Source organism: Periophthalmus magnuspinnatus, chromosome 5, assembly GCF_009829125.3.
Source record: "Periophthalmus magnuspinnatus isolate fPerMag1 chromosome 5, fPerMag1.2.pri, whole genome shotgun sequence".
NCBI classification, from domain to species: domain Eukaryota; kingdom Metazoa; phylum Chordata; class Actinopteri; order Gobiiformes; family Gobiidae; genus Periophthalmus; species Periophthalmus magnuspinnatus.
Window position 1 is genome coordinate 19,999,125 of NC_047130.1, and position 16,843 is coordinate 20,015,967.

Here is a 16,843-nt window from a genome sequence, read left to right on the forward strand (position 1 = left end):
TCTGAATCTAAGCAGGATTGGGCCAGGTAGATACTTGGACGGCTGAGCATATCAGTTCCCGGAGAGGGGCAGCAATGGCTCTAGTCTACTGCATACTGCCACTGTGTCCATTGGCAAGACATTTCACCCATAATGCCTCAGTCATGTATGAATGTGGTGTGTGAATAATTGTTGGTAGTCAGAGGGGCCAATTTCACAGACTTGCAGCCTTGATTCTGTCAGTATGCGCTAGGGCAGCTGTGGCACTGGCTACAATTGTAACTCAACTCACTCTGGAGTGAATGAATAATGTAAAATCTAAAGCATTTTGGGTTTGTTGAAAGACAGTTTATAAATCCAAACCATTATTATTATTTGGACTAAACTAGGACTAAACCAGGGTAGACCAAGGTATTTTACAATTCTGATATCACATCTAGCATGGCCCTGTCCGCCTTGATCCTGATTGGCTGCTATCTTTAGCTTCTGAATAATTCACGCTAGGCTAATTTCTGCCTCTCTCTGAGCTTCCCCAGCTCTATATTTAGCATTAGCTTTAGCCCCAGTGTTGTGAGGAGGCAGATGTGGCTCTGTTATGGTCTTGATTTATTCAAATGAAGGATGAATACTTAATAGGCATAGCACGTCCAAACAAAAAGAATAACTGTTTGTAGTAGAATAATTGGCTGTAGTTAGCTAATTGTTACAGTTTTCTGGAGCAGAACCATAAAATGGAAAGAGTAATTCACTGGTCTTACATAGTGCCTCACTGTGGCATTAGGCTGTGTTCACACCTGCACCATATCAAAACTGGGACTGAAGGGGGACCAAACCCAGAACTAAACCTGGACTAGATCATGACTAAACCGTGAACGAAACTGGGATCAAACCAGGACAAATCTGAAAACTTTGTCCTGACGACAAAGAGTTGGCACCTAAGGATACCTATTCATCGCACTAGCAAAGAGCTGACTTTTTTTCATTTGTACCAAAATGATTATGTGATTTAACTGAATTCTACATGTATCACTTATTAAGAAAAAAAACGAAGTGCAGAACAGGGGCATGTACAGGGAATGGTGAAACAGGGACTGATCGACAATATGGTGTTTTGAAAATAAGCGATTAAAGATTGCTCAAACGTGCATGAATCACTCCAAAAATAATTTTGAGAGGGTAAATGAGAAGGAAACAACTATAACATGGTTAAATGCTCTGAAAAGTCCATTTTGCAGAATACGTCTGCCTTAAGGAAATAAATTTAATTTTAAGTCTCTTGTCTGGTATCGGCTCACAACGGGTGTTGGCAGATACTTAAAGCCATGGTATCAAAATTGGTATTGAAACTGAAAAAACTGGTTCGGTGCATCCCAAGTGTCCTTTTATGGGTTAATTTGGTTATTATGTTTATGATGATTTTTACATCGTTGGGGCTGAACAAGGAACCCAATGTTTTGGAATGAGAGTGCATTGGCTGTGCTGGGGTGGTCCACCCTGCTTCACTTGTCTTGTGAAAAAGCTGCACTTTTTTGAAAATTCATGCATGTGAATACAAGCAGAGGTAGTGGCGAATTAGAGCCATGGTAACATTTAAATACCCAATTTCTACTTTCATGATTTGAAAATCAGGTACCTAAATACTTAAAACTTTTCCAACCCTGCAAAAACCCTGAGCTTTCTAGAAATTTGAAAATGAGAAAGTTACTGCAATTGTTCCCTGATTCCTTCAACATATGTGTTTTGTTACTTTTAAACCTCCATGTGCTGTATTAGACAGTGATGAATAATGGACAGTTTTATTTCATTCCTTTGATAGATGCAGAAATTCAATTATTTGTATTTTTTAATTCAATTATATATTTCCTGCTTGCGTCTTAGGCTCGTCAGAGAGAGAAAATGAATGAGGAACATAACAAGCGCCTGTCGGACACAGTGGACCGTCTGCTCACAGAGTCCAACGAGAGGCTGCAGCTGCATCTGAAGGAACGCATGGCTGCTCTGGAAGACAAGGCACAAATCACATCTAAACATGAATATTTTTATGTTTCTAAAAGAGGGGGTATTACACTTCTATGGGGTATTAATTGCGAACACATAATATATTTAGATCATTATGTTCATCAAGCATGTTTTTAATGGAGAAACGTTATAACATGGAAGAAAGCTCTAAAAAGTTTTTGCATAATACCCTCTCTTTAATTAAATAAATGTTCATAGAGTAATATATTTGTTTGGTTTTTACCCCCAGAACTCCCTGATTCAGGATCTGGAGAACTGTCAGAAGCAGCTGGAAGAGTTCCACCACACCAGGGTCAGTATAAGACACAGATTTACTAAAGTATAGTTTCACTGTGACTGCGATATTGTATTTGATATGGTGAGCTTGTGTTAGGATGATGTTTTGAGCACCTCCCCGACCACTTGTTCCAAAGAAATGTATCCCATGTGACACTAATAAAATTAACTAAATTAATTAAAATTTTGTATAAGTTAAGTTAAGTCTATAAGTTAGTCTGTTAATTTCAAGGCTCCATAAACAATATAGTGTCATTTATACCAAAAAAACACAAAGGACCCCAAAGATTTTCAATCTCAACAGGACTTTTACTGGTACTTGAGTAATATGGTTTAAGTTTATGAGTGAGGTTTTATGTCTTTTATTGAAACCTTCTTGTACCTCAGGAGCGATTGATCGGGGAGATTGAGAAGCTCAGGAATGAGATCGACCATTTGAAACGTCGCAGTGGAGCGTTTGGTGACGGGACACATCCGAGGTACAGATCTGTCTAAATACACTTATGTAGAAATGCTATACAGTAAATAACAGAGCCCCCCCACTTCTGATGTGTCTGTATTATGAATTTTGAGTGTTTACAACACAGCCAGTGTCAGATTCGGTCTGATGCATTCACAATGTATGAACTAAATACATCCATATATTTTGGGTAAATTTAAAGGTCCTATATTACACAAAACTGACTCGTGTTATAATGGGCTTACCTCCTTAAAAGACATGCTTGGAGTTGAGTTTTGTTTCATTCACACATGTTTGAGTAATCCTTTATTATACATCTCCTAAACTCAAAACTCTCTGGTCCACCTTGTGATGTCATGAAGTGGTAGTTTTCAAGTTAACAGCTTCTTTTACCTTTTGTTTTGTAGAGATTGATAATCCAGGTCTGAAATCATCCGGGGAAGGTGTATTCTAGTAATTCTAGTGATGTATGGAGTTTAAAAACACAGTGGAGCAGCACTTCCTGTATTACCACATGACATCACAAGGTGGAACAGAGTGTTTCCTGTTTGAAAGAAGAACTCAGCCTAAATATACAGGGTTTGTGTGTTAAACATGCATGAATGGAATAAAACACAACTCCAGGTCTGTTTGATCTGTTTGATAAGGAAACAACATTATAACAGAGAGCAGAAAATAGCGTGATGTAGGACCTTTAAAGCAGCATTATGTAACTTTTCTGGTAGGGGAGGTACCACCTTCTTGTTTACTTGCAGATGTTATTCCAAAACATGATACACAGACTTTCTCTATAATCAATTTCATGCCAGATAGATACGTTCATTGCTATACTGTGAAACATTCCAGGCGACGCAATAACATCTCCATGGAGACAAGCAGGTAGTGGACCCACAACCAGAAATGTTACATAGTGCACCTTTAAGAAAGCTTTGATTGTGTGCATCTGCTCTGTGTAATAAGTCAGCCCATCTGTGGATCGTGTTAATTTTGCCCCATTGTGTTATTATACCCCTATAATGTGTTACTGTGTTGAAGGTCCCACCTCGGCAGTGCCAGTGACCTGCGTTTCTCGGTGGTGGAGGGGCAGGAGGGGCACTACAGCACCACCGTAATCCGCCGCGCTCAGAAAGGAAGACTGACCGCACTCCGAGACGACCCTAACAAGGTAACAAGCATAGTTTATTGTGTAGGAGCATGTTAAATCAGGCTTAGAACAGTGGCTAACGTCATAGATGTTTAGCTGCATTGTAATGGAAATTTGACTACTGAAGTGGTCATAATAATTGTGAACTGGGTCAAAAGCATTTGCACTAAACATTCCCAAAGAGCCAAACCTCAGCTAAATCTGTCTATAAAGAGTACAGCGATGAAACAAGCGGAGGAGATGAAGCTCTTAGGAGTCTGAATAGAGAGTCAACTGTCTTGGGACCATCAAGTAACCCGCGTGGTCTCTAAAGTGGGATGCAGTCAAGCAGTAATAAAAAGATGTTCAAAATAACTAAAGAAATAGTCCCATTTGTCATTCAGAGCCTGGTTTTGCCTCATTTGGATTATTGTGCAGTCGTTCACAGCTGGAGCTAAAATGTGGCTTTAGGAGGAGTGTTGCTAAAATGCATAAGCTGCGTTCCTGGCTTTGGCTTAAAGATAGATGGTCGTATGCAAAAACAAACTTTAAAGAAATATTGTTACAACTCATACACCTTCTATATTCTACCAAAAACTCCCTTTCAGTAAAAATACTCATTGTTATTCAAGGCGTTCTGAAGGGCAGTGTTTCTCTCTTCCAAAGTGTAGAACGAGTCAGAGCCAATGTGTAGTGATTTTTGCAGACATGAAGGAGTGGAATCGTTTGCCTCTGAATATGAGAGCGGAAAGTAGAGGTTATAGCTTTAAAACACAACTAAAAAAAACATTAATATAAGCAAATGTTGAAACAATATTAATAAGGCAAGTGTGAGCTGGTGTCTGGAATTTGTGTTATTGCATCTCTGGAAACAGTTTTAATCTGATCACAAGTGACAGGTTAGTTTGTATTGGCGTAAAAAATGTAATTGTTTTTAGTTGAATGGTTGTGAATATGATTGTGAACAGTAACTAAATGTGAAATGACACCTGGAAGAGTAGCTGACTCCGTACGCTGCAGATGCTAATGGGGATCAAAATAAACAATAAACAGACGATATTGAGACCTTTGTTATTTAGTTCTGTTTTAAATGAGGAAACAACATAACAACAAAGCCAAGAGTCAGTTTGGCACAATAGTTAATAAGTTTTTGGATTTTGCTGGTCCATGGTTCATTCCTGCTATGTACAGACCTGTCATGATAAAAAATTTTAAAGCAAGATATATCGCTACATTGAAATATTGAGATAAACGATCATATTGAAGCTACTTTATGCCATTAATTAAGATTTAAATAATGCAACATACCCCCAGGAAACCATTTTAAATAGACAGTTTCATGAAAAGACATGAGCTACAACAAATAAATATCAGAATGTAGGAATACTTAGCCATAAAAGGGACTTATTCACCCCTCTACAGCTCAAATCTTATTATATTATAACAAAAATATCCCAAATTCCCCGACTTTTGCAAAGAAAAAGTACTCATGATAAGTATTGAGGCCCAAAATATATTCTTCCAGCTTAGATATACTGAATGATAAGTTGATATAGTGATTATAGTGACAGACCTAGCTACATACCAGTTTTTATTTCATGTTTAGTTGTGTTTTCGTTTTGGTTAGTTCATAATCTAGTCCATGAATCTAATAGTAACACATTGGTCTAATTCTACCCAATGAGCGTCAGTACAAACATGCATTGCTACTCAAATGTATTTTCTAACTGTCCACATTCACATCTGCTTTGCTAATATTTGTCGATGCTCAGAGCGGCTCCAATAATGAAGAGGAGTTTTCCGTCATGCGATTCATTCTGTACTAACCTGTGTCTGTCTTCTCTCACTGCCGCCATGGACATGCTGTGATGTAAGTTCAATGTTCATCCATCTCACCACTCCATAAGTGTCTCCTGTACAATATTAATGTGTTTATATATGTGGCCACTTTATTAGGTACACCAGCTTTACATAGAAGTGTTAAAACCGGTACTTAACTGGACTATACAGACTTTAAAATATATGCAGAAATACATATATGAATAAAACATAACTGTTTTATTCACATGTTTAACACACAAACCCTGCATATTTTACTCTGTTCCACCTTGTGATGTCATGCGGTAATACAGGCGCTCCACTGCTTTTTTAAACTCCATACACCTTCACTAGAATCATTTGGATAATGCCAGCCCTGGAATTACCTATTTCTACTTAACTAATGGTAAAAGTAGCTGTTAACTTGAAAACTACCACTACATGACATCACAAGGTGGAACAGAGCATTCTGAGCTTTGGAGACAGCCGAATAATGCAGGATTATTCAAACATGTGTGAATGAAACGAACCACAACTCCAGGTATGTTTTTGATTAAGTAACAATATTATAACATGGCTTAAAGCTCACAAGAGTCAATTTTGTGTAATTTATATCCTTTAAATGAAAATGTAAATATTCATCATCCAGAAGCGATCAGTTATCTAATTTCAACCTTTACTTGGTTAAAAATATAATTATAAAATCTTGTATAATAGAAATAATTGTTTCACTAGTCAACTAATCAAAGAGTCATTGCTGACCAGTTGCCTGCTAAAATAACTCATTCCATATTTTTCCATTTTTAGCCTACCTATTGCTCTACTGTGACTTTTATTGCAGCATTTAAAAAAAAAATTTCATCAGTATTATTGGTGATATAGGAAACTATTCAATTCAATTTTATCTGTATTGGTGTTTTTCAGATTGTAGAATGTGATGATATTATACTCCCAGATGGGGGCGCTAGAGTCAGTTTTCCCTATTGATTACATTGTGCTTTACCAGGAAATATCCCATATGTAAATTCACACATATTGATACTGATCATTTTTATTAATGACTAAACCCAAGAACTCTCATTTAATAACAAAAACTTAATTTTAACAATGTTTATTTTAGCTGCCCCCTTCTGTGTTAAATGTCCTTGACCCATTAATTAAAAAAAAATGTCCCAGCACATTTAAAACCAACTTCAGCTGACCAAAGTGCTTCATAAAAAGTCAACAGAAAACACATATACAGATAAAACAATAGGAAAAGTACAATAAAACACCAAGATGTCCTGTGTAGCTAGTATTAAATGCCAGGGAGAAGAGGTGGGTTTTCAGTCTAGTCTTAAACTACATTAAACACTGAGAGGATGTAATGTAATATTATGTTTTTATTACGCTGTTTCAGTGTTTCCTATAGTCCTGACTGAAACATGTAGACAAATCAGCAAATGTGTAAATTTTTGAATGGAGGAGAAAAACTGGTTAGGACTGGGTTTTAAGAGACTTTGAATGTGACATGAAAGTTTGAGTAGTTCTGTTTATTTCCAGAATTAGTCTTGGTCAAGTCCCAGTTAAAGTCCTGGTTTAGTTCAGTTTTACTCTGGTTTAGCCCCAATTTGTTTTAGATTTGGCCATTTTGAGTTTCCTTTTTGTTAGTCCTGGATGATGGATAATTTTAACTCTATTTTATTCAGTAGTGAACAGTATAAAACTTAACCAGTGCTGTACCTAACAAAGTGGACAGTTTTTGCATGTACATGATCAGACGTCCTCTCATGGCCCACTCCTCTTCCTCAGGTGTGTGCTGTTTTCGGGCAGGATTACCCCTCCCTCCGCGGCTCCGTCACTCACCTTTTGGGCAGCGACGTGGAGGCGGAGTCTGACATGGACGATGATGTTAGCTCCGCCCTCCTCTCCCCCAGCAGCCAATCAGACGCACAGACTCTGGCTTTAATGCTACAGCAACAACTCGACGCAATCAATGAAGAGATCAGGTGACTCTTCAAGATCCTGGTTTAGTTCTGGTTTGGTTCCTTTTTTTTTTAGTTCTGTTTTAATCATGGAGTTCTGTGTATCCATTACTTAGTGCTGAGTACAGTCCTCTTTTAAGCCCTGTTTGGTTCTGGTTTGGTCCTAGTTTAGTTTTTTTTTAGTCTTAACTTACTTGGTATTGATCTCTGAAAATCCAAGTCTTATGGTTAAGGGTTGAGGTTTAGGGTTTAGGGTCAGGATCCTGGTCCTGGTCCTGGTTTTGACACAATTTAGTCCTGGTTTAGTCCTGGTTTAGATTTCTTGTATTATGTGTAATTTAGCCTTTGTTCAGTCCTGTTTAAGTCCTGGTTTAGTCCCTGTTTAGTCCTTGTTTAGTATTTGTTTAGCAATGATTTTGTCCTGGGTTAATCCTTGTTGAGTGAGCCATGGTCATCTGGTCCTGGTCGTAGGTTAACCCCAGTCTAGCCAGGGGCATTTCTAGAGAGTGGCCATTTCTAGAGAGGGCAGGCTACCCCACACAGAGAGTATGAGGCAGTATATTGGGAAGGAAATTACAATTTTTTATGTAATTCTACTTATAATACTGAACAAAATTATAACAGCAATGAGGAAATTCACATAAAAATGTATCATTTGTATTATTTATAATGATTTATTTCTGAAATTATCAAATTTAAGTGTTGAATTTTTAAAATTCTTGCCAGCCCTGGTGCCATCCCAGTGAAAAAGTCTTGACACACTCTTGAATAAAGCAGTGGTTTAGCCCTAGTCCAAATGTAGTTTGGTTCCTATTACTGGTTTAATCCTGATTTATGCCTTTATGGCCCTTTTTAGTACAATTGTTTTATTGATGTAGCCATGATTATGTCCTGGTCTAGTCCTTGTTTAGCCTTCGTTTAGTCCTGATTAAGTTCTGGTTTAGTCCTGGTTTAGTCCTGGTTTAGTCCTGGTTTAGTCCCTGTTTAGTCCAGGTCTAGTCACAGTTTAGTCTTGTTTAATTCCTGGTTTAGTCCTTTTTTAACCTCTGACTAGTCCTGATAGTCCTGCTCTAGTGCTTTTTGAGTGCTGGTCTAGTCCTGGTCTCGTTCTGGTCTCGTCCTGGTCTAGAACTGGTCTAGTCCTGGTCTCGTCCTGGTCTCGTCCTGGTCTTGTCCTGTTCTAGTCCTGTTCTAGTCCTGTTCTAGTCCTGGTCTCGTTCTGGTCTCGTCCTGGTCTCGTCCTGGTCTTGTCCTGGTCTAGTCGTGGTCTACTCCTGGTCCAGTCCTGGTTTAGTCCTGTTCTAGTCCTGTTCTAGTCCTGGTCTAGTCCTGGTCTCGTCCTGGTCTCGTCCTGTCTTCTCTGTCAGACTCTATCCTGCAGAGATCAGGTGACACTGTGCAGTACATGACAGAATCTGCTGCAGTGAAATCAGGTCAAGGCCAAACCAAAGAGATGAGGTAGATAAGAGTAAAACAATGATGCAGACATAATGTACATTTGCAAGAAAAGCAGCTTTTTGGAAAACAGGAACCAGATTAAATGTATCACTTTATTTAATTTACTTGAGAGCACGGACTATGACATAATGCAAAGGAAATGATTAAACTCCCCCCAAGCTCTGTTTTATGGGACTCGTATTTCAAAACGCCAAAAAGAACCAACCCCTAAATCTATGTGAGCTTAGATCTGCTTTTCTACAGTGCATTTCATTTGCTATTGGATTAGTTCACCAGTGACCAATGCCTGCTGATGTCGTGTCCTCAGGCAAGACACTTCACAAATTTGGTTACTGATAATTCGTTCCTTCCTTCTCTCTCTCTTTCTCTCTCTCTCTCTCTCTCTCTCTCTCTATGCCCCCCCCATATTCTCTCCTTTCTCTCACTCCTTTCCCTCCCCTCTTTCTCTTCACTGTTTCTCTCACTCTTCTCACCTCTCTTCACTCCCCCTCTCTCTTCCTCTCTCTCTTTCTCTCCCTCTTTCCCCCTCTCTTTCTTCACTCTGTTTCTTCCCATTGCTCCTCCTTTTCTCTCTCTCTCTCCTCTCTTTCCTCTCTCCCATTCCCTCTTTCTCTCTCCCCTTTGCTTTACATTTCAACCTGTCTTTCTCCCATTCTCTCTGTCTCTCTCTCCACTCTCTCCTTCTCCTCTCTCTTTTGCCTCTGCACTCTCTTCCTCTCCCCTCCCTCTCTCTTGCTCTTTTTCTCTCTCTTCACTCTCTCATTCCCCTCTCTCTTCTGCCTCCGCACTCTCTCCTCCCATCCCTCTCTCTCACTCTCTCCTTCTCCTCTTTCTTCTGCCTCCGCACTCTCTCTTTCTCCTTCGTCCCTCCCTCCCTTTGTCTTTCCTCTCCCTCCCTCTCTCCAGGATGATCCAGGTGGAGCGTGAGTCTGCAGACCTCCGCTCAGAGGGTCTTGAGTCTCGTGTAAACAGCAGCAGTATGGACGGTCTGAACGTGACCCTCCGCCCGCGCGCTCTGCCCACCTCCGCCACAGCACAGTCCCTGGCCTCCTCCACCTCTCCCCCCACCAGCGGGCACTCCACACCCAAGCACCACACACGCAACGCAGGGCACCACCTCGGCATCATGACCCTGGTACAGCAACATCGACAGTAGTTGTTGTAGCAGTAGTACTTGTAGTGGTATTAGTTGTAGAAGAAGTAGTGGTAATAGTGGTTGTAGTAGTTTTAAGTAGCTGTAATAGGCTTAGTAGGAATCATACTATTTGATTGAGCAATATTTGATTACCAATACTACGTTTAAAATTCATATAAGCTAATGGATAAAAAAATACAGTTTAGGGCTTGTTTTAATAGGCTCTGTGCACAGTAGCATGCTAGCTAGCTCACTGTGTCTCAAAGCGAACACTCACTTTTATTAAAATTGGAAAATATTAAATAAACAACCTATTAAAATTCAAATTAATTGAAATAAAGATTATTTTTATATGTAGAATACTTCAGTTTGGAGCGTCCTCCAGTGAAGTATTTATTTTATTCGTGTAGTGTTTAAATCATTTATGTTGTCAGTGACATCCATGCACAGCTCTTTCTCCACAGCCTGATCTTTAAATATTTATTCATATTAGTGTGAATCGGCAAAAACCTCACAGAGATCAAATTGGACAGGAAGTGGTGATGTTAACAGTTAGTGGGTGCTATTGTGCACAGAGAGTTTTCCTACTAGAAATATTACAAAGCCATCTTGAGTAGCCAGGGTTCAGACAGAAGTAATAGTAGAATTCATACATGATCATTTTTAGTAACTGTTAATTTAACTGAGTACACATTTTAAGTATTCTCATTATGTTGTGTGTTTTTTCCAGCCAAGTGACTTGAGAAAACATCGCAGGAAAGTAGCGGTAAGTATCTACAAACTGAAATATTTGTATCCAATTACCACAATGTTAAGTACTATTTTAAATCCCTCTGGCCTCTCTGTGTGGTTTAGTCTCCGGTGGAAGTGGATAAAGCTACAATCAAATGTGAAACGTCGCCTCCTTCGTCTCCTCGAAGTTTACGTCTTGAAACAAACTTTGCTCAGTTCACGGGGAGTCTGGAGGATGGACGTGGGTAAGCATGATCCTATGGGCTTTTCAAGCTAATATGCTAGTTTACTGAAAATTTGGTCTTCATATCAGTGTGTTGATATTTGTTGTTTTAAAATTGAATTATTAAGAGTGTAGAGAAGTCATCTGGACACTGTTTGATTGGTTTGTTCTCTCTGTCTAGACCAGGGTAAAATTCTTTTTCTTTTTTTATTCGTTCAATACCAGCAGCATCTTTTCGTATCTTCATTTATTCAGGGGACCCAGTGAGATCATTTGGGCTCTTTTTCATTTGCACACTGTTTAAAATACATTACAAAGAGAAAAAAAACAAAAAACAAAGACATATAAAAGTCCTTATAAAACATTAAAAACAGGTGCAGGTGTGTGTATAAATGTTTTTTCTTTTTTTTTACCCGATTATTAAATTGAGATTGTGTCACCAATGTATCCACTTCCTTAGTGTGTATTCCATTTTTGTGAAGCAAAACAGCTAAAAGCGTCTTTCCCCGTCTCAATTTTGGTGCAGCTCGGCCTTAGCCTTATGCAGTCATGTGATCTGGTATTAAATTTTCCTATATCAATGATTAGCAAGCAGGTGAGGTATTCTGACTGTTTTTAAAGTATTCCCTTATTAATATTAATTAGGATTTGCAGTAGTATATGAAATAATAGTGGTAATAGTATTTCATTTTTATTGGCAATTGCATATACAATTGAAGAGACAGAATCTTTACTTTTTGTCTAGTGTCTTTAGTATATTTTTTAACTGTTTACATTAAGTTTGTAATAATTCACTGACAATGTATTACTTTTTTTTTTTTTTTTACAGTAAAGCGAAAAAAGGCATTAAGTCCTCCATCGGTCGACTGTTTGGGAAAAAGGAGAAAGGTCGAATGGAGCCTTCAGTGGGACGAGAAGGACAACAGCTGTCTGCTTTAACTGGTAGATACCAACACACACACTGGGTTTATAATGATAATCTTTTACTAATCTATATTCATTAGTAGTAGCACAATTTTACAAGATATTGTTATGTCTAATCCACTTACCTCTGACAACTTCACTCACGTCTGATTACTCCTGATATTGAGAGAACACAGTTGTTTTTTCAGATTTTGAGATGGGCGTTGGAGACACCATGACTCTGGGCAAACTGGGCACTCAGGCGGAGAGGGATCGCAGGATGAAGAAAAAGTACAAATCCGTCTTTAATTTGATGACTTTTACATATTATAGGTGCTGTTCATAATGATATTTTATGTGTTTTTGTCAGGCATGAGCTTCTAGAAGACGCCAGGAAAAAAGGGCTCCCGTTCGCTCAGTGGGACGGTCCAACAGTTGTTTCCTGGCTCGAGGTTTGAGGCTGTTTTATTATTACTTGAACACATAAAATTAACTCTGATTATACCGTGAGATACGTTCAAATTGCTACATGGAAGTATTTTTATAGTATTCTTATCAAAGTATTTTTAAAAACGTGAAAAACAAAACTAGATAATTTTAAACTGTTTGCAGTGGTCCAAAGTTATTTCTCTTTCCAAGCATCTCAATTATTCACCACAATGAGTTTATAAGCCCTTTTTACAAGTCTCAGAGGCCAGATCAGAGTTTAGCCGTCACAGTAAAGGGAACAACATGCTAACCATTCACTTCCTGATTATCAAATTTTATACTCTTTATAATTAGTCGCAGACAGCACACAGCTCACATATCTTGACCTCATGAGTTGCTTATACAATATATCTGTACCAGGATTGTATAGTTATTTTAAGTTGTCTGTTTGAGAGAAGAACTCGGTCTAAATACGCAGGGTTTGTGTGTTAAACATGTGTCAGAAAATAGTGTAATATGGGCCCTTTAAACAAATATAAATACTGTATATCTTGACATTTCTGACATATTTATTTTGCCTCTCTTGTGTTTTCAGCTGTGGGTGGGGATGCCGGCCTGGTACGTGGCTGCTTGTCGAGCGAACGTGAAGAGCGGAGCGATCATGTCTGCTCTGTCGGACACAGAAATCCAGAGGGAGATCGGGATCAGTAACCCTCTGCACAGACTCAAACTCAGGCTCGCCATTCAGGAGATGGTGTCCCTGACCAGCCCCTCCGCCCCCCTCACCTCCAGAACGGTAACACACATGGACACAAATACACAATAACCTAATGGTGGTTACAACATTGTGTGGGATAAAGTTATAGTCAAATTTGGTCCTTTATTGGACAATGTAGACTCCAGTGTGAAATGCAGAAAATTATGTCACAACTTTGAGTGAGGTAAAAAGTTTTTCACATCTGGCAAAAGGACTACAAATGAAAATGAGTTAAAATTAGGCCTGTTTACATTGTTATTACACAATTTGAACCTGCCTGAAATATCTTGAAAAAAGTCAAGTGATACATTTTGTCAGTTATAGACTGTACATACAAATGGACATATCTAACCTGCTAGCTGCTGCGTTCCAAATAGAAAAACTGTCATCCGTCTCTCTGTAACTGCTTCTGTCAGGCTCGTCATTTTGCTCTTAAAATGCTCGTGTTAACTCGCTCTAGGTGATCCTGGTATTTTTATGTGGCTATGTTGTCCATAAATCAAGGTATGAGCATTAATAACAGACCAATGAGCCTTTCCCAGAAGTCGTTCCGCTAGCACTCGTAAAGGTTTGATTGACAGCGATGGTAAGCGCCCGCCCCCTGCTAAACCAGCGATGCAGGCGGGAAGGGGCATTACCTTCAACAGCCTTACTCCAGATTGACTGTTTGGTTGCTATGATACTCACGGTCGGAATCCCAAATGTGGGACTCGGCTCCAAATTCACGGCTATAACTGCTCTAGCCTCGATGAGCTTCATTTCACTGGAGCTGAACACTGTGGGTCACACTCTCTTAGTCCACTTCTTTATACAGTCTATCTATGGTGACACAAGACATTTGACTCATATAAAGCATATAAACACAGTTGATCAAACAGATAGAAGCAAATGTTTACATGTAAATATGATACAATTTATCTTTTAACACGTCATTATTATTAGATTTTTTTAGGAATATCTATAGTAAATCTTTACATCTAAAAATCTTTACATCTACTTTTACCCACAATGTTGGAAACAAAATAATGCTATGCTCAGTACAACCTTAAACACCGACTTCACTTCTTGTGCCAATAACTCTGAACTTGTTTATTTTTCTGTTTAATGCACACCATCTAGTAATATTGGCACCCTGATCATTTTTATGATGATGAAGTTTTTAATAGACGTTTCCGATGCCCAAGACCCAACTGACTTAAGGAACATTCTCAGGATTATTAGATGTTCCTTGACATCAAATCACCAAAAATACATCCATGTGAGATTACATGATTCTAGAAACTATACATTGAGCTGGAGACAGGGCAGAACTCTGTGGTGGAATTTGCTGTTTACCTTTCAGATGTGTTGACCTGGTTTATGGTTAATATGCAGTCATCAGTCAAAAGTTTGTACACACCATCTCATTCAATGTTTTTTTTTTCTTTATTTTTACTACTTTGTACATTTTATATACATACAGAAAATCTCAATTATATGAAGTAAGGTATCTGGAATTATGTAGCAAAAAATTATGAAATGCAAGAAAAAATGTTTAATAATGCCACTCTTTGCTTTGTTGAAAAATATTTAGTAGAGTTATTTATTTCTTTGCTACATAATTCCATATATCTTACTTCATATATCTGATGTCTTCTGTAGGTAGATAAAATGAGATGGTGTGTCCAAACTTTTGACTGGTGGTGTATCTGTAATTACTGGATCTATCCACATGAAACAAAAACAAAAAATATTATATAACTGAAAGGAGCCAAAAGCTTAATCTCCTGTAGAGTTATATAGGCCCCTGAAAATATCATCAAACTGTGTATACACAGTGCATTAAGGGTGCCAATATTTGTGTATAGCACTGTAAATTGCATGTCAGTGTTACCATATTTAGCCTGCAAACCCCCCTCCCTTCTCCCCTCCTCACTGTTGCATCATGGGACGTTTTGGAACCTAAGTGAAAATACTTTTGGTGTTTTTGCGCACTCTCCCCTGTTGTTATTGCAGTCGTCCGGAAATGTGTGGGTGACTCATGAGGAGATGGAGAACCTGGCGTCAAACACTAAAGCGGTCAGTACCATCTGGGACACCCCCTCTCTGTACCACACGGAAACACTGCCCCCTGCTGCACGGGCACGGTCCTGCACTGCACACTAAATATGTCCCGGGAAACACCCTCCTTTATATCACTCATGCATTCTTATTACTTCTATTACTAATGTGCAATGACTTACTAATTATTGTGTATTGAAGCTGCTATGTTCTGTAATGAAAAGCATTTAAAGGCCCTATATTACGCAAAGTCGACTCTTGTGAGGTTTAAGTAATGTTAATGTATAATATTGTTGCCTCCTCAAAAACATACCTGAAGTTGTGTTTTGTTTCATTCACACATGTTTGACTAACAGTTTATTATTAGTCTGTAACATCTCCAAAGCTCAAAATGCTCTGTTTCACCTTGTGATGTCATAAAGTCAAGTTAACAGCTCCTTTTACCTTTAGTTCAGTAGAGATTTTCAATTCCAGGTCTGAAATAATCACATTTTTTCTAGTGAAGGTGTGTGGAGTTTAAAAACACAGTGGAGCACTTCCTGTATTACCACATGACATCACTAGTTGGAACAAAGTGTTTTCTGTTTGAGAGAAGAGCTAGGCCTAAATATGCAGGGTTTGTGTGTTAAACATGTGTGAACAAAACAAAACACAACTCCAGATATGTTTTTGATGACAACATTGTAACATAGATCAGAAAATAGCTTAATATGGGCCCTTTAATTTGGTATTTTATGTCATATTTTATTGGCTGGTTGGGACAGAAATGATTAAATCTCTGTGCTAATCTTATCCAAATACTACTTCACTAATATGTTCCTATCTGTTGGTACTATTATCTGATTTTGAATTAATTTACCATAACTGTCTTGTTCTATAGGTTTATATACAGATTTATCTCTAGTTGTCTGGCCATCTGAAGGTTGTGATCAGCTTTATAAAGCCAAATTTATTTTTCATTTTCAATTGCATTTTTCTTGAACACTTTCAGTTTAGTTTCAGTTTGTTTATGTGGAATTTGTACTTTAAAAAACATATTGGAAAATACTTGCAAAAAGCTCAAAGTGAAGCGTAAAACCTTAAAGGGCTCATATTACACTATTTCTGGTCTATGTAACATGTTGTTTCCTTGTCACAAACAGACCTGGAGTTGTGTTTTGTTTTATTCACACATGTTTAACACAAATCCTGTATATTTAGTATCAGGTTTTCTCTCAAACAGAAAACACCCTGTTCCACTTTGTGATGTTATGTGGTAATACAGAAAGAGCTCCATTGTATTTTTAAACTCCATAAACCTTCACTAGAATCATTTGGATGATTTCAGCCCTGAAATTGCCAATCTCTACTAACCACTACGTGACATCACAAGGTGGAGCTGAGCTTTGGAGCTTTGGAGGTTTTACAGACTAATAATAAAGGATTAGTCAAACATGTGAATGAAACAAAACCCCACTCTAGGTATGTTTTTGAGGAGCTAACAACATTATAACATGGCTTAAAGCTCACAAGAATCCATTATGTGTA

The 16,843-nt window shown here is 38.3% G+C and overlaps 1 protein-coding gene across 1 annotated transcript in view; it reads left to right on the top strand.

The window, feature by feature from the left end:
- The window catches only part of ppfia4 (PTPRF interacting protein alpha 4), a 93,142-nt gene that overhangs the window by 66,895 nt on the left and 9,404 nt on the right, over nucleotides 1-16,843 (top strand). Inside the window, 14 exon segments of the mRNA XM_055222195.1 lie at nucleotides 1,858-1,989; nucleotides 2,228-2,290; nucleotides 2,662-2,753; nucleotides 3,770-3,911; nucleotides 6,984-6,992; nucleotides 7,488-7,663; nucleotides 10,004-10,232; nucleotides 10,963-10,992; nucleotides 11,088-11,209; nucleotides 12,017-12,129; nucleotides 12,300-12,381; nucleotides 12,461-12,542; nucleotides 13,115-13,315; nucleotides 15,272-15,334. Coding sequence (XP_055078170.1) covers nucleotides 1,858-1,989; nucleotides 2,228-2,290; nucleotides 2,662-2,753; nucleotides 3,770-3,911; nucleotides 6,984-6,992; nucleotides 7,488-7,663; nucleotides 10,004-10,232; nucleotides 10,963-10,992; nucleotides 11,088-11,209; nucleotides 12,017-12,129; nucleotides 12,300-12,381; nucleotides 12,461-12,542; nucleotides 13,115-13,315; nucleotides 15,272-15,334 — 1,536 coding nt within the window.